At 40.1% G+C, this 26,635-nt stretch overlaps 1 protein-coding gene across 2 annotated transcripts in view; it reads right to left on the bottom strand.

Moving 5' to 3' along the window:
• The window catches only part of PIEZO2 (piezo type mechanosensitive ion channel component 2), a 480,163-nt gene that overhangs the window by 125,628 nt on the left and 327,900 nt on the right, over positions 1–26,635 (bottom strand). For both annotated transcript variants that reach the window (XM_037001110.2, XM_037001111.2), the window contains exons 8-11: positions 7,530–7,692; positions 4,599–4,718; positions 2,249–2,287; positions 1,384–1,522 (exon numbers count right to left, since the gene is read on the bottom strand). In XM_037001110.2, the coding sequence (XP_036857005.1) occupies positions 1,384–1,522; positions 2,249–2,287; positions 4,599–4,718; positions 7,530–7,692 (461 nt within the window). The remainder of the gene's footprint in view (positions 1–1,383; positions 1,523–2,248; positions 2,288–4,598; positions 4,719–7,529; positions 7,693–26,635) is intronic.

Raw genomic sequence — 26,635 nt, 5'->3', positions numbered from 1 at the left:
GTCAGCAGGACCTCGAAGCTGGCCAGTAGTCATGTGAGTGGGCAGGAAAGCAGATTCTCCCTGGGCGAGCCTGCAGATGAGACTGCAGCCCAGCCAGCAGCTTGGCTACAGCCCCAGGAGGGGCCCTGGGCCAAAGCGGCCGGCCTAGTCACACCTGATTCCTGACCCAGAGAAACCTGTGTGACACTACGTTGTATTAATGAAGCCACTAGGTTTGAGCTCATTTGTTCCTGAGCAATAGGTAATAGTGTTGAGGGACACGAGTGCTGGTGGTCTGGTGCTCTCCAGAGACCACAGGGGCCACCTGGGGCCGGGGCTTGTGGGAAGGAGCAGGGTATAGGAACTGAGCTTGATGTGACCTTACTGAGGAGTGCTGGAAAATGTGACTGACAATTCATGCTGCTAAGTAGATGCACGGCCAGAGGCAACTGCAGGACATTCTGATGAAGAACTCTGAAGAGTAGTGCCTTAGAGTGAGTCCAGTGAAGAATGATGAAGAAAAAATGGCGTCAGAGTAAGTGTGATATACCAACAGTGCCACCAGCTACTGGCCATTTACTAAAGGAAGGGTAACATGCAACTCTAGCTGCAATTCCATACAAACAGAAAAATCCACTATGATTTTGCAGCTATTGTGCTGCTTCCTGCTTGTATTTTTATTTTTGTGTGTGTGTCAATAGTAAACCCAGCTAATTCTATCTTTATGAACTGGTGATCAGCATGGTCTCCGACAGGGCGGTGACAACAGTGGGTGGGTCAGAAGTGAGGGACTAATGTTGCCAGATATTAACTTTCTTCAAAGGGTTCCAAAAATTTCCATTTTTAGGTCAGAGCTACAGTTTTTAAATATTGCTATTTGATTTGTTTTAGAAGATGCTGTATGGGCCAACAAAACAAGTCTAAGGGTAAGATCTTAGGCTCAGGCCAACAATTTGTCATCTCTACTAACAGTCTGCTTTTCTTCAACATAATAAAGCAGAGAGAAAAGGGAAAGAAGTCCTATTACATGTTTTGACCCTCTCCTTTTAGTAGACAAAAAAGAACTCTTTGTGAAAACATTCATCCATTAACCAGCAAAACTATTGACCATGATTATGGTATCAAGCCATGGAAAGATAAAACATACATATACACATAGCTTTAACATTACAAATAAGTTAACATGTTTAAAATAACTTTTTACCTTTTATTTTTCAAAGTTTGCCCTGATTATGTCACTTATTTGTATATAAGGAAAGAACTACAGAGCGATATGTTGGGGGAAAATAGAGGCAGAAAAAAAGAACCAAATCCAATAAATAATAAAAGACAGAGATGCTGAGCTTCCATCTGAGTGGAAATAAAGCCCTGGGTGAACCGCGCCATGCAGAGCTGGCTCCTTACCTGAAGAGTCACCTGAGGGCTCCCATCGGTACTGCGGGGTGGAGTACAGGTCGGCTTTAGCAGGGCCATTCTCTATGGGGAGACTGGGGTGGATGGTGTGGTAATCCACAGGATTGCCGTTCACAGTCACCAGCAGGCCCTGCCAGGGGAGGGGGCAAGGGTGCACCTGTGTGATAGCAGCTCTGCTTCCAGTATGACACACCTTCCCTTACACTAGGCAGGCGAAGCTCAGTAGTGAAGAACTGATTGAAAACTGAACAATTTAGTCAATTACCCACTTTATCAAGATGAACTGTATCCATTCCCTCACCAAATGTATTCTCTGGAGTTATTGCAGTAAATATAAATCTGAAATTGTCACACCTCTGCTGAACACCATGCAATGTGCCATCTGTCCTCAGTATCAAGTGCACATCCTGGACAAGGCCAGTGGAGGCTTCCAGATTATACATTGAATCATATGTATAAGCATACACATGCACATATACATATGTATGTGTTTACATGAACATGCAAGATTTCCTGTTTAGACTGTGTAGAAAGCATACGTACAGAGCAAAATGCTTTTTAAAAACCCTTCAATGTGGCTTTTTAGAAGTTTAAATACATTTTGTATGATTATACTGGAGCTAATATTATATGAGCCAGTGTTCTAACAGAAGTAAACCAGATTTCATAATTTGTGCAAAAAAGTATTCAATTTAAGAATAATTGATTTTTGAATCAATTTCATAACGTTTATGAATATTAAAAAACATGACAATTTTAAAGATCATTAAAACTATATTCAAAGTAGCTAATTCCATTTATGTCACTTTTACATCACTTACATAAGCATACATGATAATTCTAAGGATATACTAACATCAGATGGTTTGTAGTCATCTTGGGTCATGGACAAAAGCTGCAAAAAGCAATGCAGGACAGCAGTTAATATGTAAGCAGAAAGCATGGCAATGTTTACATATATCTATAAAGTTTTACTATACACATATCCATTCTCTTACACTAGCAGGATGCTAGTATGTTAATGCTGCCATGCAAAATGTAAAGGCACAAGTAATTGAACTGGACATTGTTGTTTTCTATAACCATTTCCCTGCTCCTGATGTTAACTTTTAATTATAACAGCAAATAAGCAGTTATAAACCACATGACTACAAAAATTGTTTTTTAAGTCTTTTCTTCTAATAGAATAAGCAGCTTGCTTTATACTCTGAAAACCATTTGAGACATCTGAAGAATTCTGAAAATATTTCCTCTTCAAGAAACAGAAGTTTCATAATAAAGAAAAATTAATTTGTAGTTCAGGTTGAGATTATTTTAAGATTTGCATGTTGTCTACAACAAAATATATATTACATGACTATGCTTTCTAACTATATTAGTGCCAAGTGGTTTGGGCTCCCCTCAACTAATAAGCATTTACTGTTACTATTATTCTAAAGGTTCTCTACATTTTTGGGTCAGGACTTATTTACATTCTTAAAAATCACTGAGAATCCCAAAGAATTTTTATTTATGTGGGTCCTATTTATCAATATCCATCATACTAGAACTTAAAATTGAGGCATTTAAAAATATTTACTTATTTTATTTTATATCAACCTTATTCCAATAAAAAAGAAAATATTCACTAGTAATTCATTAATTCAAAATTTTAAAAAATTGTCAATACAAATACTTTTATTCAAATAGCATATATATATTTTAAAAAACAAATAGCGAAGAGTGGCATTATTTCATGCTCTTGTTTATCTTTTCAGTATCTGCCTTAAAAGAAGATAGCTGGGTTCTCATTCTGTCTATGCATTTAATCTTCTGTGACATGTTGTTTTGGTTGAAGTATATGAAGAAAATATGGTTTCACTAAGCTATGCTATTGGAAAAAGAAGGACTATTTCAATATCTAGATCATTGTGGACAGTGTTCTTTGGTATTACACCAAACTTAGCAAGTGGTAATAACCTGGAGGTTAGTTGTATTATGGAATCTGAAGCCATATTCGTGACCTTTTCCTACTCTGTTGCATCAAACCTACTGATATATGTTGTACCTTGAGTAGATCTTTTACCCATAGGTTGTAATATCAAGTGTTGATGATCTGCTTGGTGAGTTACACAGCTCTGACAAATATTGGCACATTGCATTACCAATATTTACAAAATATGTCTGTTACTACCATCCTTGATCTCATCAGAAAAGTCCTTAAGTATCAGGAATTTTCAGGATCTCAGCAGTGAATACAAGTTTTCCAATATTCTGATTTTCACTCAGAAGTTCAAAATTTATCATTGGAACAAATGCTGTCCATTGTTTGCCTCAAAGTGGTGGGCTCACTTCATCTATTTTCCAGTAATTGTCTGGTGCGATGAGAGAGAGAAAAGGGCCCCTGGAGGTCCTCAGACATCCCAGGGCAATCCTGGGCTCCACCCTGCCCTCAGCAATCCATCCACAGTTTCTCCCGCTGTCAGCATAGGACAGTCATGCTCCGAGTAAGATCCTGTGTCTTAGAGAAACTCATCTGCCACTAAATAAGTCAGAGAATCTACTCCTCAGTTCTCTAGTATGCTAAGAAGCAAAATGCTGACCCCTATCCAAGAATTAGAAGAGTATTTATCCTTACAACATTGCAAATGGGTCATTTTAACAAGTCAGTATAGCACTAAGTTTAGTTCAACGTGGACAATAAATGATCGAAAGGTCATATGAATTGCCCACTGTCACTCACTTTTACTTGTCAATCTATGCTGCAACCTCAAAGTAGTGAGAAATATTTAATCATATTCATATAGATTGTTTTGGTCTTCTCTAAGTGGTTACTTGAGTTATTATTGTGGCTGGTTACCCAATAAAGTGAAATTATTTTCGGTAATGCATTTCAACACTGAGACTTTCATTGCCCAGGGCTAACAGATCACTTTAAATACAGAGTTATTTTTTAAAAATTAAGAACATTCTTTCTTTTTAGGATTTAAATAGAAAGCACTGAAATATAAGATGTTTTTGCAGGGTATAATGGAACCATGGTGTTTCCTGTGGAAGCATTGGGTTCCCCTCTGTGATTAGAGCTCTCTAGTACTAAGACTTCAAAATCAGACAATTCTATAAACTATGAGCAATCTGAGTTTGCACAGGACATGACTCATTCAGCAATGTAATATACAAATAGCAAAGTAAATTAGGAAGTGGAAATTCCTTTCCTAATAGCTTACTTTTCTCTCGTCGGTTGGGTAATGGGTGGCGTACCACAGGCTCCGCCTCCTCTCGGCCGTTATTTGGATGGGTCTACAAGTCAGGGCTCTGTCCTCTTCCTTGGTCCTGTCATCCTGTACCTGAGATAGAATAACCCACAGGACCAGCTCTGCTTTCCAGAGCAGTTCCCTTAGCAGCCTGGGTGACCAGTGAGGCTTTACATCTTTGCCCAATATGATTATTTTTTAATGTTAATGTGTACATATGGAATGTTACCAAGACATTTGAAAAAGGATACAAAGGTTGCCCTGTAAATGCTAAGCACACCAATATTAAATGTTCTGGATTCCCACTAAGTCTCATAAATTATAGGAATATACTCTATTAAATATCCACAGCTTCTCAATGTATATTCTAAACTGCTCTAGAAATCAGTTCTGCAAAGGGTTCTTAGAGAAAGAGCTTTAAAAAAAAGGGCAGTTAACTGTATAACCCAGACACAGACAATCTTTAATTAATCAGAAATTTTAAAGGCAGAATCATTTAGAGCTTAGACACAATAGTAAGCAAACATATCTAATGCATGAAACTGTTGCCTTACCTATTGGAACACTGACCTACACCAGACAATTGGTCTAGGAGAGACAATGAAGCCAGAGTAGGAGGCAGAGTGCACCCAGATGGTTAAGTATGGTCCCCCAACCAAGGTGTCCTGATAAAAAGGGCATGGGCACCCCACTGACCCTGCAGTGGAGGGAGGGGACCTAGTCTTACTGCCCAATGCCTGGTTCCAGGGTGCCAGGGGAGAGGAGGGGCACCCATTGGAGCCCCCAAATGCCCTAGGCAGGGCTCAGGCTTGCCAGCTGGGGGCCCACGTATTACATTTAACTTTTGACACCTGCTTCTCTCTCTCTCTTAAACACCTATTGTAGACTTTTACTTCAGAACTCACATTTCCTGGCCTGCATTTTTCATAAACTGTGCCAGGTCACCTGGAACGATGCTATAATCTGCCGCCTACCTTCCGTGGTTGGCATGATGAAGCAGTGCCGTGTCTGGCCATTTAAAATTCAGACCAGCTGAATGTTGCTGCTAGTATGAATCATGCCTTGTTCTCCACATACTCCTCCAGACACTGCAATTTATAATACTGCTATTAATTCTACCTCTTTTGTCCCCAGGTGGCCTGCAGCTAAAGAAGCCAGTGTCTCAGGGCCTGAGGTCTTGTAGCCCAGGCTTCACCCTTTACGAAGGGATGCACAGCACCAGTTCACAAGGGGCTGCCGTTCGGCGAGACTGCCTGAGACACCACGGAGAACACCAAGGACACCTGGAACTCAACTGAATGCCTTAATTTTACAAGACATCATTCAGAAATAGTTTCCATGATATATTTCAATTTCTTTTGTATACATTTTTATTTATATGTATGTGCATATCCATATTCATCTGTGTGTTTGCGGGGGAGGTAAACACCATGCCATCACTTTAAAGGATGGCACACTCAATGCTGGCCAGAGAGTGAGAGGACAATGTAACTGGGATTCCTCATACCCCACACAACATCCTGTGACCTCAGGGGGTCCCCAGAAAGATGATGCCTGCAAACCTTGCAAGCCAGGATGGCCTGTGTGGCCCTCTGTGTCATGGGGAAGGGGTCACATGGGAGGGAGAACAGGACACAGTCCTGTGTCTGCACTTCTGGGAGCTTCTGGGGATGGACGGAGACACACGTGGCCCCAGTTCCTCTGCACTGTCTTATCTGACTCGCACCCCACCTGCGCCTTCTGGCCTGCTTTTCCTCTCAGAGATGTTCACATATTCCAAGTGGTGCCTTGCCTGTGAGTTGATGTGCTGTGCCCACCCCCCAGGTTAGTGTCTGAGACATTTGGCTTTCAGTAAATATTTGTTGATGGACTATCGTTCGACTGACTGAGTGAATATGCGGGTATAGTCTGTGGGTGTGAACACAGCAAAAGAAAATGCAGGCAACTGTACCAGGCCTCCAGGATAGCAGCAATACAGAGGAGGGGCCTGGATGGCAGAGCCTGGCCAGTGTGCTCATTAGCGCTGGCTTCCAATGCCAGGCTGCTCCCGGCACATGCTGGATGGAAGGGGTCACAACCCTTACCTACACTACTTGACTCCCTCGTGTGCCAGTAAGCCACCTTACAGCTGAGCTTCCCACAGTCATCTGGGGGAGGGACTAAAAGCAGACTGAAGTTGTCCATTCCTGAAAGACTAAAGAAAGAAGCCAACCAGCCTCTCTGGCCTGCCCTCCAAAGGGCCACATGCTTACTACTCCCCCAGGAATAAACCAGTCCTCAGTGAACCCAACGGAGATGTCCTGATCCCCATGCCTCCCCAGGGGACTCAGGAGCCACAGGCCCCCACAGAGAATGGAGAGCTGGGATAACCCTGCTGCATTCTCAGAAGTTAGAGGTCTGAGAAGATTTGGAAGACTCCAGCCACCATAACAACCAGCTGCATAGGCACTGAGGCCCTAGCTTTGCGGACAGCCATGGGTTTGCTTGTGGTTTCTGCTGCTCAGTGAATGTATGATTTCAGGGCCATTTGCCTCTCCAACTTCACTGTCCTCATCTGTATGATGGGTACAATACCTATTCTTCAGAGTTACAGAGTGTATTGAATGAGATAATGTATATAAACAGCCAGGCATGTGGCCTGGCACTTGGTAAGTGCTCAAAAAGAATGAGCCTTCCTCACCATCTACACTTTCCAGCAGCAGGTGATGATATTCTCAAAGCTATTGTTCTGACAGTATTTGTATCTACTTGGTACTCTCTGCGGAACTGAATCACTATACCCAGAATACTACAGTTAATTTGGAATATAATATGGATTAGTCAGCAGCTGATAGGAATGAACCATTTCACTTGGAGTTTCCAGGTTACGTTGCAGACAAGATGATGACAGCCTTTCATCCTTACTAGGGGTTCCTGTAGCCAGATGCGGATCAGAGTTGCCAGCGTGTAGTACATCACCAGCAGGACTATGGGGTTGGCATGGTGATACCACGACAGGTCCGGGTTTGCTATGATCTTCCAAGTGCTGGAACAGTCTGTTTGAATTACTGATTTGATACCAAACAACCTGTTTATAAACAAAGAAAAATATTAAAAAGATTCAATAAACTAAAACAAATCTTGTTTTTAATACATTCATGAGCTACTGGTAGGTAATTCCATCTTATTCTAGATTTTTCTTTATTCCTCTGTATGCAACTACATATTTAAATAATATATGCATGTATATATAAGACACATATAATAGACACCTTAAATCACATATATGTATGCGTGTGTATGTCTAAATAAGTGTCAACATTAATCCACTGATCTTTACATTGGTTCAGAAATCTAGTTAGTACTAAATCCTCACACGCTTATTAGATATTTTCATTTTAATTACCAATTGGCCCTGTTACATTATTGCAATCTCAGGTATGTAGTAACATGTTGCTAAATTCAGGTAAATGAGTACACACATTGTTTTTGGCAAGATTTAGCATTAGCTATACAGCTGGTGTTAATATTACTGGAAAATATTGAAATTGGAAACAGATCTATGATTCAGCCATAAAAGCCAGATATTACATATAGGAGTTTCTGGAAGAAATTCTATCACATTTTATTTATGGGCAATTTTATTTTCTTGAAGCTTCATAACTGATTATTTACCTTGAAATAAACTTTAAGAGGCTTGTTAAATTTTGAAATGGCTTAATTTTTAAGTTATTTCTAATATATAATCAGAATGAGAATCTGATTGTATAATGGAAAATTGTATAAAATATGATTCAGTTAGAAATTTATTTTACATGAATTTTTTTCTAGGAAAGGATTCACTAAGTGAATAAAATTTTTACACATTAAGTGAGTGTTCTCTATCTTCCTATTGTTTGTATCTTTTATATGTGAACTTCCTTTAAATTTTATGTTACATTCTTCAGTCAGTTTTAAGATCTTCAAAGACTACATGTCCATCACTCATAAAACCTCTCAGAGCTATTCCTGTTTTCTATCTTAAGCCAAGTGCAGTATTAGTGAATTGTTGAACATAGATGTTAAGGTAAGCTAAACAGAAACTAAAGGTTCTTCAATTTTAACAGAAAAAAGGAAGTTTACTAGATCTTGCTCTTAATACAGGTTTTTTCTTCCAAGCCCAGGCAGACTTCTTTGTAGTTAGCATGAGAAAGAAAAATTTCCTGCTGACTAAATTTATGTCCCACTTAGAATGGTGGAACATTCTGAAAATTATTTTGCAGTCCTAGATTGAAAGTAAATGTTTTGTATAAAGTACACAGAACTGAAAGATTTTAGGTTTAGAATCAGACAAGCTGGAGAGTCTTTGGATTAATCTAAGCAGTAGGTTTCAGCTACCAAATCTTCTCTCTTCTTGCCCCACACCTGGCACATACACTGGAGATGATATCATCAATCAGCAGTTTAAAAATACCTGTTTTGCCCCATCATTAAGTTAGTAGTAATTTCTGCAGCTGTTTGTGAACAGAACTGTGCACCTCCTTAAAGACTCGGTATCACATCGACACTCCACACCATTAGTATCATAGCTTATTCCAAACTGACTTTGTGCTTTCCTGTAAGAACACTAATGAATCAGTCTAAATTTTGTATTGCCAGTGTATGGACCAAGACACATGGAGAAGCTCAAGGATGGCAGGTAGTTGTACCCTATGAAGAATTTTTTCTAACAGACCTATGCAAATATTTTAAGACCTGAGTTCTCTTTACTCTCCCTTTTTAAAAAAGAGTCTGGGTTCTGTAGAAAAAAATTCCAATTCCTATATAAGAAGGGAAGTTTGTGCTTGAAGTCTTCTCAATATTGACAATGCAAAGAAAAGTGAAATTACAGTGCCTGCCCTTTGGAAACGCACTCTTGACCTAACTATACTGATGTGATATGTTATTTTGGTGAGGCAAGATGTTATGGAAACCCTTTCTGTGTGTGGGTGTCTGGGATGCATGCCTTCTGGGAAAGGTGGTCAGGAAGAAGAATGTTGGATGTTGGGACAGTCCAAAAAGGGAGGTGAGTAAATGAGAGAAGGGAAATCCTCAACAAGTGGTGAGATGTTCCCAGGTTGAGGGGCTGGGCTGGGAAGAGAGTCCAAAATTGAGCACAGGGGGAGCAAAACTTCATTTTGTTATTGATGCCTCACTGGATAAATATTAATTTCATTCTGTCTTGATGATTTCCACATAACTGCTAGTGTCCTTACAGGGTTCTAGTTCAAACTGACTGAATAAAAATATCATATTGTTAAAGCTTATCAGTCAGTAAAAGCACTTAAAATGATTAGTGTGTTTCTCCCTATAGAAACGTCTCTGCCTGAGAAGTATTCAGTGACATGGCTGTGGAGTAATACATTCCCATTTATTGCTTATTTCGAAGCAGAAAGATAAAGCTTTTCTCTTCTCTGCATTTGGAACATCCCGTTTTTTGTCTTAAATCTCAGTCCCTGTTCTGTTGGTAACAGACATGGGTGCATTGGGTAGGTGGCTCTCCTTCTTTGAACATCCAATTCCTTATGAAGCCTAACAGAATTGGGAGGGGCGGGGGTGTAAGCATGTGGACAAAGAAAGGACATTTTTTCAGAAGATCTTATTTTAAGTTCTTGAGATGTCACAGCCTTCCATTTCTTAGAGGTTGGCTGGAGACAAGGCCTGCCTGACGGTCAGTTCCCAGTAGAGACATAATCAGAACCTTGCAGCACCTGCTTCTGCTTTGGTACATGGCCTATGTTGCTCAGCTCTGTACACCATGGCCAGCATCCCTGTCCATACAGAGGTCCTCAGCTTTTCTTCCTGGGTAATAATAATGCAGAAGGTGGTCCCTAGTTTCTCTCCCTTTACATTGTGACTATTGCCAGAGTCACCTTCAGAAAACTCAGGTTCAGCATGTCAGCCCTCTTCCTGTTTCCCACTCCTCCACTGCCTGAAGTGACCCCAAATCCCAACAAAAAAGTATACCCCAAGCCTTCAGGTCTCCCCTCCCTACTCCCAGTCACCAATAACCTAAGTTACACCGGGCTATTTGATTTATCACAGCATCTCAGTCCCTCTGAGTCTTGCTACTATTTGTTGCACCAGGATCTTTCCAGATAGTTGATACTTTCTGGGGTTGCCAAGTCGAGGATCAGGAGTGCACGTGCCAGGTAAGCTCTGTCCACTCTCAGCAAAGCAAACCCGGAGCAGCAGGCCAGATGGAGCTCCACAGGCTCTGATGTGGCTCGGGACAATGGTGGTCCACACCCTCAACTGCACCCAGTGGTATATACACATCGGTGTATTGCTTCCGGGTCCCAAATGATTGCCAGCATACCAGCAGTCCAGGAATGCATAATTTTATGACCACTATGGCCTGTCAGCTGAACCTTCATGCTTGTTCGTGACAACTGTGTTTGCTGTAAGCACACAGTCTTGGTTCTTTTTCGGTGAAGATACGCTTTAAGTAATGTAAACCGATACTCTAGGGCTGGTTTCCAGCGCTCCTTGTTCAGGCTTTGTCCCATTCCTTTCTGTTTTGTTGGACCTCCTCGACCTCCCTGAGGCCTGGCTCCGATGCTGCCATCTCAGGGAATCCTGTGATTTCTCCCCATGGAAACCAGTTTGTCCTGCTCGGTGTACCCATTATACCTGTATCTGTAGTCATGGTTTGTAATTTTACTATTGTTAGTTTATATGCTTGTTTCTCTGCCCAGTTTGATTACGATTCTTTTAAAAAATGATATGTGTTTTGCCATGTTGCCTTGATAGCAGTGCCTAGTTACAGAGCAGGTTTTAAATGTAAGCTGATTTATTGATTTAAAGACACTAAGTCATACCCTTAAGTTATGATAGGTGATTGTGTTTAGAATAGGAATGGAGAATAAAAAATAGGAAAGTTGCTGCTTTTGAAAAAGAAAAAGAGGAAGAAGCAATGGAAAGGAGCATAGGATATAGTTCACAAGAGGATTCCAGAATTCTTAGAAAAACATCCCTGTGGCCTGGACTCCACCATCTGTGATTCTAGGGCTCTCGGTCCGAGAAATAAGAACCCAGAGTAACAGCACAGTGAAGGCACCTCAAGAACACTGTCAAGTCTGTCTTGGGTCATATATTGCAGATAATTATTTTTGTTCTCTTTAGGCTGCCAATAAGAATCTTGAACTTTACCTTCTGGTTGGATCAATAAATAAGTACATACAGGTAAGAAATGATGTTTTATAACTCTGTTTTCTTTTTTTTAAGAAATAATAAGGGATTCAAATATTCAATAGGAGCACAATATGGAGCAGTCTGGATGATTCCTTAAAGATCCAACAACTGCACTTTATTCAGGTTATCGTGTGTAAAAATTCATTCATGCCTTTTGATACAGAGCATCACTGCTACAATAAGCACCCTTCATCACATCGCTGGTTCTGCCTCCTCTGCAGGTGCACGTACACCTGAATCCACTCTGTTGGGACTCCCTGGGCTCCTTGTAGATGTGGAGCACTTGCTTTGCAATTTTTTCTCCTCCTGCAAAGCACTCATAACATCTGCCAGCACATGGTGATTATGAACTGGCAGGGTATGTGTTTCTATTTGCACATGTTGGCAGATTTATAAGCCTCCACCTGTTTTCAGTTTCACTCCGGACACATCTGCTTGGTCTCTAATAATACAGAAACCCAACCATTTGAAAGAAATATGTAATACTGAAAATAACAGCACATTAAAAATTAATTGTGGCAAATACACAAAACATCAAATTTATCGTCTTAAAGCTCTAAGTGCTTAGTGCAATGGTATTAACTACATTCACATTGTTGGTCAACTATTACTACCATCAATCTCCAGAACTTTTTCATCTTCCCAAAGATGAAAATTAACTTCCCATTCCCCTCCCCCAGCCCCTGGGAACCACCACCCTACTTTCTGAGTCCCTGAATTTGACTACTCTAGGGACCTCTTATGAGTGGAATTGCAGTATTTGTCCTTCTGTGGCTGGCTTACTTCACTTAGCATAATGTCCTTGAGGGTCATCCATGTAGCATGTGTCAGAATTTCCTTCCTTTTCATCGCTGAACAATATCCCACCATATGTACAGGCATTTTTTTTATCCATTTCTCCACAGAGGGACACTTACCTTCTGACAACTGGGAGGAATGCTGCTGTGAACATGAGCGTACAAATATCTCTTCAGTGCTTTCAATTATTTTGGCTGTATAGCCAGCAGTGGAATGGTTGGACCACACATAAGTTCTATTTTCAATTTTTGAGGAACCACCATCCTGGTTTCTATAACAGCTGTACTATTTTATATTCCAACCAACAGTGTGCAAGGATTCCAATTTCTCTACATATCATCAACACCTGTTATTTTCCATTTTTTGATAGTAGCCATCCTAATGGGTGTGAACTTGGAAACCACTTTTATTTTTATTTTAGCATTTTCTTCTCAAGATTTCAGAGCTCTTTATGATTCAGACCTTCATAATGATATGAAGACATACTGTTTAATTAAATAAGCATTCACTAACTAGAATGGATGAGTACATGATTAGGTTGATAAAAGTCTAGGGAAGTTTTAAATCCTGTAATGAAGCCAGGAAATAGATTCTTTCCAACTAGTGTAAATCTTGATTGTTTTGAGGTAAATAAGCCTTTAGAGAAACCATCTTTTAATGTGAAATAGAATATTACTCAGCCATAAAAAATGAAATCTTAGACAATTTGAGACAACATGGTTAGACCTAGAGGCTATTATGCTAAGTGACATAAGTCAGACAAAGACAAATACCAGATGATTTTACTTATATGTGTAATCTAAAAAACAAAAATGAACAAACAAGCAAAAGAGAAATAGATTTACAGACACAGAGACACAGACTGGTGGTTGCCATGGGGGAGGGCGATGGGGGATGGGTGAATTAGGTGAAGGGGGAAAAATTAGTGAGAATGTTTGATATCTTGATCTGGGTGATGGTTACATGAGTGCATACACATGTCAAAATCCATTGAGCTGTACACTAAGATTTGTGTATTTTATTGTATGTGCCTCAAAATAAAAAAAATGAATAAAAAATCAAAGTGAAGAAAATGAAGCAAATGAAAGTATCTTTTTGTTTTAACTTTAGCTCCTTTAACTGAAATGAATGGAGGACTGAATGGAGGGAAGAAAGGACAGGGAAGGAGAGGCAGGTGCTTCTCAGGGAATCTGAGTGCAGAGCACAGGCTCCAGGCTGGGAGCAGAGCTCAGAAGGGAGGAGGTGTGCTGACGTTCAGCACCGCTCATTCAGGAGGAACAGCTCATTCTTAGACCTCCAGTGTCCTTGGTCGTCTCTATTTTCCCTAGAAAGAGGTTTGGGGACAGACCCTAAGTATCCCAAGGTTCTCAATGGAAAATTCCTATGCTGAGTGTTCAGTATGTTCATGAAACAAAAGAAGCCAAATTAGTCAATAGTCATTATCATTGACCAGTTATACACACTCACCTGGCTCAGGTGAGCACCCAGGCCTGAGTAGTAAGTAGATTTCAAAGAGGGAGTAGTGAAGCCTTATTTCTATAAGCAAGTCATGGTTCACTGGAAGTGGAGAGCCTTTGGGATGGATTGTGTCTTAGGGGTGAAGTGAGCTGTAACTGCATTGAAGGCCCTTGGGACTCAAGCAACATAGGTTGGGACCTTTAAGCAAACATAGGTACCTGACAAGTCTGTGGAAGTAATTGTTGGGGAAAATAGTTCAAGCTGGAATGATATACCTATTTTTTGGACAGCAGTGTACAAAGGTAACATTTGGATTTGGTGGTCTTAATGAGGAATAAATCAAAAATAGGCTCTTGATAGGTACATTCAGGTTATAATCTAAATATTTCTGTGTACTTTCTTCACACACAGAAAAAGTACTTTCTCTCCTTAAGAAAAAACACAACTTTCTACCTAGTGGTACAGTCACTGGCTGACCACGGGGTTGTACTTGATCCTTTCTTACAGTTCAGGACATAGCTCCTTGTAGTGTCACAGAATTGCACCCAATATGCCTCAGTGGAATAGTAACATAACAACTACAGCAACAACTCCATTTGCAGTAGGATATGGGAAACACATCACAGTTGCCAGGCTAGTGCCATGACAGGAATTGGGAAGACAACCTGCCTAGCAGACTAGTAAGTCTCCTGCCGGCAGCTCTTGGTTCCTTACCCTGGGAGGACTTGCTTGTCCGTCGTCTCTTATGACCCAGTGATCTCTGCCAATATGGATCCCATCTATTCTCCTGACCCATTTCAATGGTTGCACTTGGTGTATTTAATGTCTATATTCCTCATTTAACCACAGATCACAATGTCTTTTATCATTAGTCTCTTATATGTCTGTGTCCTGTGTGTCCAAATAGTTTGTAAACTCCTTAAGAATCTAAATTACATATTTCTTTAAATCTTCATTGCACCTACAATAGTTTTCTAAACATAGCCCATATTCAGAATTATTATAAGGGTGGCCCTTACAGTAGTCTGACTAAAAAAATTACAAGAGTAATTAGAAATATCAACCAAGAGTTAAATATTTTAGATGTCATTCATGTAATCAACACAAAAATAATGCTGTGGACATGAATGAGCATTGCATATTCTGAGGACTCAGGTATGAAGGCCTTGAAACCGCCTGTCTCTTTGAGCATATTTTGACACTGACTGCTCCATCAGTGCTTAAAGCCCCACTTTACAGAAAACCCAAAGTTGGTCGGTTGCCTCAATGCACAATGACTCAGTTGTTTCCTCTTTCCCCTGGGTGTCATTCCCCATGTGCTGCTGGTGTTCACCTCCATGCTCTTTCTTTCATGGTCACAGGATAAGGGCTATAGCTTCAGACACACCTTCACAAAAATTCACTGAGAGGTAGAGAAGAAGTGATTCTAACTTCAAGAGCTTTTTATTTGTAACTCCAAGTTTTTACCTAGAATCACTTCCCTTAAGTCTGAGAACATCTCAATTTTGTATATAGTGCAAGTCTGCTGGAGAGAAAAATACTCTCAATATTTGTCTAAGAATGGCTTTATTTTACTTTTTTTTTTACACCTATAACCTTACCTATAAAAGTATACATTGGTGTTTTTTTTTTTCAGCAAACCTTAAAGATACTGCCTTACTGCCTTATGACCTTCATAATTTCTGGTGAGAAGTCTGATAATTATTTTCATGTTCCCTCGCACATAATTGTGGATAATGTGAAGGTTCCTATGGCCAGGATTCTCACCTGGCCCTGGTCAGTTAGCTAACTACACAAATGTGGGCAATACTCTATAACAACAATACACTTGTTGCTATTGACTCTATTTAAAGAGCTCCTGGACTGCTGCACAGCTGTAGGGCTGCACGGCCACAGAAGTGCAGAGACTGAGATGGCTGCAGGGCCAGAGAGGCCCAGCGGCAGAGGCCAGCTCGCTCTGAGTGGACGGAATTCTAGTGACTCACCTGCCACTGTGGGAGTAAAGTTTGGTATAAACACTTTCACCCCAAGAACGTTCCATTGTCATTTTTCAGTCTCATTCAATCCATAGTGAACTTGTTAGGGACTGAAACCCACTGGCAAGACAGTAATGTATTTTTCTATTGGGCTGCTTTTAATATTTTTCTCTATCACTGGTATTAAAAATTAATTATATTGTGCCTTGGCAGGACTTTCTTTGTGTTTGTTTAGATTGTGGTTTTTTTGAACTGCTCGGGTTTGTGGATTTATATTTTTCATCAATTTTGGGAAATACCTGTCCATTTCTTAAAATATTCTTTTTCTGTACTCACACCTAACACCCCATTTATATTTATGTCAAACACCTTGAAATTATCCTACAAGTCATTATATTTCTGTTTATTATTTTTTTATTTTTCAAGCTCTTTTCTCTCTGTGTTCAATTTGGATAGCTTCTATCACCCTGTCTTTAACTGATCTTTTCTTCTGTGGTATCTAATTTGCCCACAAGCCTATTCAGTGGAATTTTTTATCTCTGCTATGACATTTTTTTACCTCTTCCAATCTCATTTGTTCTTTTTGCCCATCAGTTTCTTTTTTAGATTCCATTTTGTCTCTATAATTTTCATGTTCTTTAATCTTGAAAATAATTAAAAGAGCTGTTTTAAAGAGTTTTCATTTCTGCTCTTGCTGATTGATCTTTTTTTCTTGATTCTGCATGTGTCTAGTAATTTTCAGCTGCATGATCTAATTTTTACATTATTGAGTGTCTGGATTTAGTTGTCCTCCTTTAAAGAGTGTTGAGTTTTGTTTTGACAGCCAGTTAAGTTACTTGTAGATCAGCTTTATCCTAGCAGGCTTATTTTTAAGTTACATTATGATGGGTCTTGAGTAGCCTTTGTTGTATGACTAGGTTAGTCTCAGTGAAGTAGTCTTCCCATTCTGTTTGTACAGAGCTTAAAATGCTTTCCCAACCCTTTGTGAGCTCTGGGGATTACTGAGTTATATTTCCTCAATATTTGTTCTTTGCCCAGGAGTTTTACTTTGCTTGACTTTGTGGAGTCACACCCTATGCCTGCACATATTAGAATTCAGCTAAAGTATCTGGATAACCCCACATAAATTCCTGGAGCTCTTTCTCTTCCCTGCTTCCCCCTCTCCATTAATCTGTGCCACAAATTTCAGTCCTTCAGCTTCCAAATGCTGATCTCTGTATATGCAGCCCAACATGACCATCATGCTCAATGCTACCAGGCAGAAATCTGGCATCATAGAGCTTATCTTGCTTATTTCTCTACTCTCATGTATCATAATCCTGTACTTGCGATTATGAAATGTGTGTAAACAGTTGTTTAATATATGTAGGTTTCTCTTTGATTATGGGAGGAAGGCTAGTTCAGTATACTTGATATATCTTTTAAACATTTGACTTACTGATATGTATATACACTTGCATAATGGTATCTACCTACTTATTTAAATGTTTATCAAAGCTACACATTTTATAATGAAAATAGATTCAATAACAAGTTTAATTACTTCCTAAAAGTATTCCCCAGCTGTCTTGATGACTATTAAAAAAACGCCTTTCTGAGGGGAACCCTCCTACACTGCTGGTAGGAATGTAAATTAGTTCAACCATTGTGGAAAGCAGTATGGAGTTTCCTCAAAATGCTCAAAATAGACTTACCATTTGACCCAGGAATTCCACTTCTAGGAATTTACCCTAAGAATGCAGCATTCCAGTTTGAAAAAGACAGATGCACCCCTATGTTTATCGCTGCAGTGTTTACAATAGCCAAGATATGGAAACAACCTAAATGTCCATCAGTAGATGAATGGATAAAGAAGATGTGGTACATATACACAATGGAATATTACTCAGCTATAAGAAAAAAATAGATCTTACGATTTACAACAACATGGATGGAGCTAGAGGGTATTATGCTCAGTGAAATAAGCCAGGCGGAGAAAGACAAGTACCAAATGATTTCACTCATATGTGGAGTATAAGAACAAAAGAAAACTGAAAGAACAAAACAGCAGCAGAAGCACAGAACCCAAGAATGGACTAACAGTTACCAAAGGGAAAGGGACTTGGGAGGACGAGTGGGAAGGGAGGGATAAGGGTGGGAAAAAAGAAAGGGGGCATTACGATTAACATGTATAGTGTGTGTGGGGGGGCACGGGGAGGGCTGTGCAACACAGAGAAGACAAGTAGTGATTTTACAGCATCTTACTATGTTGATGGACAGTGACTGTGAACGGGTATGTGGAGGGGACTTGGTGAGGGGGGGAGCCTAGTGAACATAATATCCTTCCTGTAATTGTAGATTAATGATACCAAAATAAAATTTTAAAAAATTGCCTTTCTGTTGTGTGCTGATACATTTGTAAAATACATTAAAAAGTAATTTGTGGAAAAATAATCACATGTTTGAATTTCACAGAAATGCCCAACTGTTCCTATTCTTATTCAATTCCTTACCACAAGAGATAGCTGAGGCTATTAATAAGTATCCTTCCAAACATTTCCCCTATATATTTACACACACACAAAGAACATACATATGTCAAATATATATAGATAGTCTTTATTATTTTTCATGGCTGCATAGTGTTCTGTAACATATGTAAATATGCCTGGTTTGAAAAGTTTTCTCTCAATTCTGATATAACTTGTTGAAACCTGCTTCAAACAATTCATGGACCAGCACAGATCTGCTACACAGAGTATCCAGATGTCACCCTCACAATATTGCCAGTACTGTATAACTAATGTAGCAAAAGTACTGCTACTAATGTACTCACTAAGCAGTCTCTTATTTTAATTAGCCTTTTACTCCAGCTGAATCATTGGAAAAAAAAACACTTTAAACTTTTTTTTCCCGGTATAAGTGATGTTCTTAAAATTACCAGTGTAATCAGTGATGGTGATTAAAATTCCCTTGTTAGCGTATGTGTGGGGGAGATTCTTAAAAATATCTTTGAGGAAACACTAAAACATATTTTCTGCTGTGCTTTATGCCTTGAGGGTGTCTGCCAGCTAGCTGGAAGAGAAGCTCTTTGATTAAGCACTTCGAAGGAATGCTGGCACACCAAAGCACTTCCTACTAAGTCTCAGACCCTGTAAGGAATGGAGGGATCCAGGGCAGGAGCTGCTGGCCTCCAATCAGCCTATGGAATCAGCTCCCATGGGTAAGGGAGAAGGCATGGACCTGGTGACTAAAGAGCATGCCAGCTGAAGCTAGATTGCTACACTTCCTCTTGGATGTCACCAGCATTCTTGCAATTTTGTGTTCAGTGTTTATAAGTTGGGGAGCACTAAGCTGCTTAATCATGTTAATTCCCTAAATTCTAAAGGGAGCAGCAGCCCCCCAAAAAGCCAGAAAATAGAACCCCAATATTTTAGATTAAATTAGCTTTCATAAAGGGATTTAAAGGGTATTATGGTTAACACATGTAGGAGGGGGTCACAGGGAAGGCAGTATAGCACAGAGAAGACAAATAGTGTGCTCTATAGCATCTTACTATGCTGATGAACAGTGACTGCAGTGGGGTGGGTATATAGCGGGGGACTTGATAATAGGGGTGAATGTAGTAACCACAATGTTGCTCATGTGAAACCTTCAAAAGATTGTATATCAATGATATCTTAATAAAAAAATTAATTAGCTTTTGTAAATAAAACTATAGGACCTACCCTATAGGAATCCCTATTTTAATAAAATGGTGGTTTTGGTGAGTCATGATTGCTCTTCAGTTAAAGGGGTTGGGTTTTCCTTCTATCATTTCCTAAATGAACCTGAAAAACTGAACTGAAGGTAAAATACACACAGAGAGAGTGAGTTCTAGGTGGATCACAGAATCCTTGCTGGCGTGGGATGTTGATGCCCAGACAGGATCTCGGGTCTCTCACCACGACCTGGAAACTCTGGCTCCGCTCACAACCAATGCTTGTGCAAGAATCATCACCACGGAGGGCAGAGCCAACATGGCGGCATGAGTAGGACAGTGGGAATCTCCTCCCAAAAACATACCTATTTTTGAAAATACAACAAATACAACTAATCCTAAAAGAGAGACTGGAAGACACAGGACAACAGCCAGACTACATCCACACGTGCAAGAGCCCAGCGCCTGGTGAAAGGGGTAAGATACAACCCCCGGTCCGGCAGGACCCAAGCATGCCTCCCCCCAGCTCCCGGTGGGAGGAGAGGTGTCGGAGCCAGGAGGGAGAGGGAGCCCAGGACTGCTAAACACCCAGCCCCAGCTACCCACACCAGAGCACAGACACAGTGCATGCATGGAGGGCCGGAAACTAGGGAAACAGGGCAGAAAGACCTCTGAGCAGGTTCCGAAGCTGATGCCCCTATGACAAAGAAAAGTGAGTGCTTTTTGAAAGTCTTAAAGGGACAGGGACGTAACAGCTGGGCGGAAACAACACAGATCACAGCCCAGTGGCTGGAAATTACAGGGAAAACTGGGCGCACTAACCCCCTGGGCAACAGCTCTGAGACCCCTCACGGAGGTAAACAGCCAAACAGCCCCCGCCCTACCCCGTCCATTACCCCTCCGGGCTCTGCGAAAGCAGAGAAGCAGCCTAAGGCAGACCCTGCCCTCAGAAAGGGACCTTCCTCCATACCTGCCGGGCAAGACACAAAGACCCAGTCTACATGCAATTACCCAACACAAGCCACTAGGGGTCGCAGTTGTCCCAGTAAAGAAAGGCCAGAAGCAAGTGAAAAGTTTGGACCCCCCAGCTGACAGTCAATAGCACCTATCAACATGAAAAGGCTAAAAAACACCATCCAGACAAGACTAACCCAGACAGCTTTGGCATCTGCTACATCTTCCCCTGAGAAGGACCTTGGGGCGATAGATTTAACCAGTCTTTCTGAAAAAGAATTCAAAACAAAAGTCATAAGCATGCTGATGGACTTGCAGAGAAATATGCAAGAACTAAGGAAGGAGAATACAGAAATAAAACAAGCTCTGGAAGGACTTCAGAACAGAATGGACGAGATGCAAGAGACCATTAATGGACTAGAAAACAGAGAACAGGAACACAGAGAAGCTGATGCAGGGAGAGATAAAAGGATCTCCAGGAATGAAAGAATTCTAAGAGAGCTGAGTGACCAATAGAAACGGAACAATATCCGCATTATAGGGGTACCGGAAGAAGAAGAGAGAGAAAAAGGGATAGAAAGTGTCTTTGAAGAAATAATTGCTGAAAACTTCCCCAAACTAGGGGAATAAATGGCCTCTCAGACCACAGAGGCACACAGAACTCCCACGACAAGGGATCCAAGGAGGGCAACACCAAGACACATAATAATTAAAATAGCAAAGATCAGAGACAAGGACAAAGTATTAAAGGCAGCCAGAGAGGAAAAAAAAGGTTACCTACAAAGGAAAACCAATCAGGCTATCATCAGACTTCTTAACAGAAACCCTACAGCCCAGAAGAGAATGGCATGATATACTTAATGCAATGAAACAGAAGGGCCTCGACCCAAGACTACTGTATCCAGCACGATTATCATTTAAATATGAAGGACGGATTAAACAATTCCCAGACAAGCAAAAGTTGAGGGAATTTGCCTCCCACAAACCACCTCTACAGGGCATCTTACAGGGGACTTACAGGGGACTTACAGGGACTGCTTAGATGGGAGATTTCCTAAAAAGGCCACAGAACAAAACACCCAACATATGAAGAAGGAAGGAGGAATAAGAAGGGAGAGAAATAAAGAATCATCAGACTGTGTTTATAATAGCTCAACAAGCGAGTTAAGTTAGACAGTAAGATAGTAAAGAAGCTAACCCTGAACCTTTGGTAATCACAAACTTAAAGCCTGCAATGGCAATAAGTACATACCTTTCAATAATCACCCTAAATGTAAATGGACTGAATGCACCAATCAAAAGACACAGAGTAATAGAATGGATAAAAAAGCAAGATCCATCCATATGCTGCTTACAAGAGACTCACCTCCAACCCAAAGATATGCACAGACTTAAAGTCAAGGGATGGAAAAAGATATTTCATGCAAATAACAGAGAGAAGAAAGCAGGTGTTGCAATTCTGGTATCAGACAAAATAGACTTCAAAATAAAGAAAGTAACAAAAGATAAAGAAGGACATTACATAATGATAAAGGGCTCAGTCCAACAAGAGGATAAAACCATTATAAATATATACGCACCCAATACAGGAGCACCAGCATATGTGAAACAAATATTAACAGAACTAAAGGAGGAAATAGAATGCAATGCATTCATTCTAGGAGAATTCAACACACCACTCACTCCAAAGGACAGATCCACCAGACAGAAAATAAGTAAGGACACAGAGGCACTGAACAACACACTAGAACAGATGGACCTAACTAACATCTACAGAACTCTACATCCAAAAGCAATGGGATACACATTCTTCTCAAGTGCACATGGAACATTCTCCAGAATAGACCACATACTAGGCCACAAAAAGAGCCTCAGCAAATTCCAAAAGATTGAAATCCTACCAACCAACTTTTCAGACCACAAAGGCATAAAACTAGAAATAAACTGTACAAAGAAAGCAAAAAGGCTCACAAACACATGGAGGCTTAACAACACGCTCCTATCAATGGATCAATGACCAAATCAAAATGGAGATCCAGCAATATATGGAAACAAACGACAACAACAACACAAAGCCCCAATTCCTGTGGGACACAGCAAAAGCAGTCTTAAGAGGAAAGTATATAGCAATCCAGGCATATTTAAAAAAGGAAGAACAATCCCAAATGACTGGTCTAATGTCACAACTATCGAAATTGGAAAAAGAAGAACAAATGAGGCCTAAGGTCAGCAGAAGGAGGGACATAATAAAGATCGGAGAAGAAAGAAATAAAATTGAGAAGAATAAAACAATAGCAAAAATCAATGAAACCAAGAGCTGGTTCTTCGAGAAAATAAACAAAATAAATAAGCCACTAGCCAGACTTATTAAGAGGAAAAGAGAGATAACACAGATCAACAGAATCAGAAACAAGAAAGGAAAAATGACGATGGACCCCACAGAAATACAAAGAATTATTAGAGAGTACTATGAAAACCTATATGCTAAGAAGCTGGGAAACCTAGGAGAAATGGACAACTTCCTAGAAAAATACAACCTTCCAAGACTGACCCAGAAAGAAACAGAAAACCTAAACCGACCAATTACCAGCAACGAAATTGAAGCGGTAATCAAAATACTACCCAAGAACAAAACCCCCGGGCAGGAGGATTTACCTCGAAATTTTATCAGACATACAGGGAAGACATAATACACATTTTCCTTAAAGTTTTCCAAAAAATAGAAGAGGAGGGAATACTCCCAAACTCATTCTATGAAGCCAACATCATCCTAATACCAAAACCAGGCAAAGACCCACCCAAAAAAGAAAACTACAGACCAATATCCCTGATGAACGTAGATGCAAAAATACTCAACAAAATATTAGCAAACCGAATTCAAAAATACATCAGAAGGATCATACACCATGACCAAGTGGGATTCATCCCAGGGATGCAAGGATGGTACATTTGAAAGTCCATCAACATCATCCACCACATCAACAAAAAGAAAGACAAAAACCACATGATCATCTCCATAGATGCTGAAAAAGCATTTGACAAAGTTCAACATCCATTCATGATAAAAACTCTGAGCAAAATGGGAATAGAGGGCAAGTACCTCAACATAAAAAAGGCCATATATGATAAACCCACAGCCAACATTATATTGAACAGCGAGAAGCTGAAAGCTTTTCCTCTGAGATCAGGAACTAGACAGGGATGCCCACTCTCCCCACTGTTATTTAACATAGTACTGGAGGTCCTAGCCACGGCAATTAGACAAAACAAAGAAATACAAGGAATCCAGATTGGTAAAGAAGAAGTTAAACTGTCACTATTTGCAGATGACATGATATTGTACATAAAAAATACTAAAGACTCCACCCCAAAACTACTAGAAATGATATCGGAATACAGCAAAGTTGCAGGATACAAAATTAACACACAGAAACCTGTGGCTTTCCTATACACTAACAATGAACCATCAGAAAGAGAAATCAGGAAAACAACTCCATTCACAATTGCATCAAAAAGAATAAAATACCTAGGAATAAACCTAACCAGAGAAGTGAAAGACTTATACTCTGAAAACCACAAGTCACTCTTAAGAGAAGTTAAAGGGGACACTAATAAATGGAAACTCATCCCATGCTCATGGCCAGCAAGAATTAATATCGTCAAAATGGCCATCCTGCCCAAAGCAAAATACAGATTTGATGCAATCCCTATGAAACTACCAGCAACATTCTTCAATGAACTGGAACAAATAATTCAAAAATTCATATGGAAATACCAAAGACCCCAAATAGCCAAAGCAATCCTGACAAAGAAGAAGAAAGTAGGGGAGATCTCACTCCCCAACTTCAAGCTCTACTATAAAGCCATAGTAATCAAGACAATTTGGTACTGGCACAAAAACAGAGCCACAGACCAATGGAACAGACTAGAGAATCCAGACATTAACCCAGACATACATGGTCAATTAATATTTGATAAAGGAGCCATGGACATACAATGGCAAAATGACAGTCTCTTCAACAGATGGTGCTGGCAAAACTGGACAGCTACATGTAGGAGAATGAAACTGGACCATTGTCTAACCCCATATACAAAAGCAAACTCAAAATGGATCAAAGACCTGAATGTAAGTCATGAAACCATTAAACTCTTGGAAAAAAACATAGGCAAAAACCTCTTAGACATAAACATGAGTGACCTCTTCTTGAACATATCTCCCTGGGCAAGGAAAACAACAGCAAAAATGAACAAGTGGGACTATATTAAGCTGAAAAGCTTCTGTACAGCGAAAGACACCATCAATAGAACAAAAAGGAACCCTACAGTATGGGAGAATATATTTGAAAATGACAGATGTGATAAAGGCTTGACGTCCAGAATATATAAAGAGCTCACCAACCTCAACAAACAAAAAACAAATAACCCAATTAAAAAATGGGCAGAGGATCTGAACAGACAGTTCTCCAAAAAAGAAATACAGATGGCCAACAGACACATGAAAAGATGCTCCACATTGTTAATTATCAGAGAAATGCAAATTAAAACCACAATGAGGTATCCCCTCATACAATTAAGGATGGCTGCCATCCAAAAGACAAACAACAACAAATGTTGGCGAGGCTGTGGAGAAAGGGGAACCCTCCTACACTGCTGGTGGGAATGTAAATTAGTTCAACCATTGTGGAAAGCAGTATGGAGGTTCATCAAAATGCTCAAAACAGACCTACCATTTGACCCAGGAATTCCACTCCTAGGAATTTACCCTAAGAACGCAGCAATCAAGTTTGAGAAAGACAGATGCACCCCTATGTTTATCGCAGCACTATTTACAATAGCCAAGAATTGGAAGCAACCTAAATGTCCATTGGTAGATGAATGATAAAGAAGATGTGGTACATATACACAATGGAATACTACTCAGCCATAAGAAGTGGGCAAATCCTACCATTTGCAGCGACATGGATGGAGCTGGAGGGTATTATGCTCAGTGAAATAAGCCAAGTGGAGAAAGAGAAATACCAAATGATATCACTCATCTGTGGAGTATAAGAACAAAGGAAAAACTGAAGGAACAAAACAGCAGCAGAATCACAGAACCCAAAAATGGAGTAACAGGTACCAAAGGGAAAGGGACTGGGGAGGATGAGTGGGTAGGGAGGGATAAAGGGGGTGGAAAGAAGGGGGGTATTAGGATTAGCATGCATGGGGGGGTGGGAGAAAGGGGATGGCTGTACAACACAAAGGAGACAAGTAGTGATTCTACAACATTTTGCTATGCTGATGGACAGTGACTGTAAAGGGGTTTATAGGGGGGACCTGGTATAGGGGAGAGCCTAGTAAACATAATATTCTTCATGTAAGTGTAGATTAAAGATAACAAAAAAAAAGAAAGAAAATGGGGATTACTCCCTGATAGGATAAAACTAACTGTAAATCAATGATTAATGCATGCTTTAAATATCCTTAATTTTGATCACTTAAAGGATAATAGATAATCGGTTATGGAGGTACATTTTTCTGATAATATTCCTTTCTCTTAAGGAAAAAAAAAAAGCAGTTCCTGTGTGGTGACCTCCAATGAGTTCTACACGATGGTATAAAGGGCATATCAAAGTGTGAGCAAAGAGTCTGTTTGTGTTTATACAGAGGATCAAAGCCTAATTTGGCTACCCAGAAAATGAACTAAGATACGATATGAAGAAGAACTTCCAACATCAGCACTCTGGAAGACTCACACCAGAATATGATCATCAAAAAACCTCAACAAAGTTCCAGGCGCTGCTACAGCAGTAGCTGCATTCATCCCACCGGTTCCCGGACTTGCCATGGGAATGAAGAAGGAGATATCTAAGCTGGCCTGTGCATACAGTAAAACAACAAATTTGACTGGATCTATACTGTTGGAACTCAACCAAGAATTAGGAGCAGTGCAAGTTGTAGCGCTCCAAAATCTT

This window comes from Manis javanica, chromosome 9, assembly GCF_040802235.1.
Source record: "Manis javanica isolate MJ-LG chromosome 9, MJ_LKY, whole genome shotgun sequence".
Classification (NCBI taxonomy): domain Eukaryota; kingdom Metazoa; phylum Chordata; class Mammalia; order Pholidota; family Manidae; genus Manis; species Manis javanica.
This window is presented reverse-complemented; position numbering and strand designations above follow the sequence as displayed.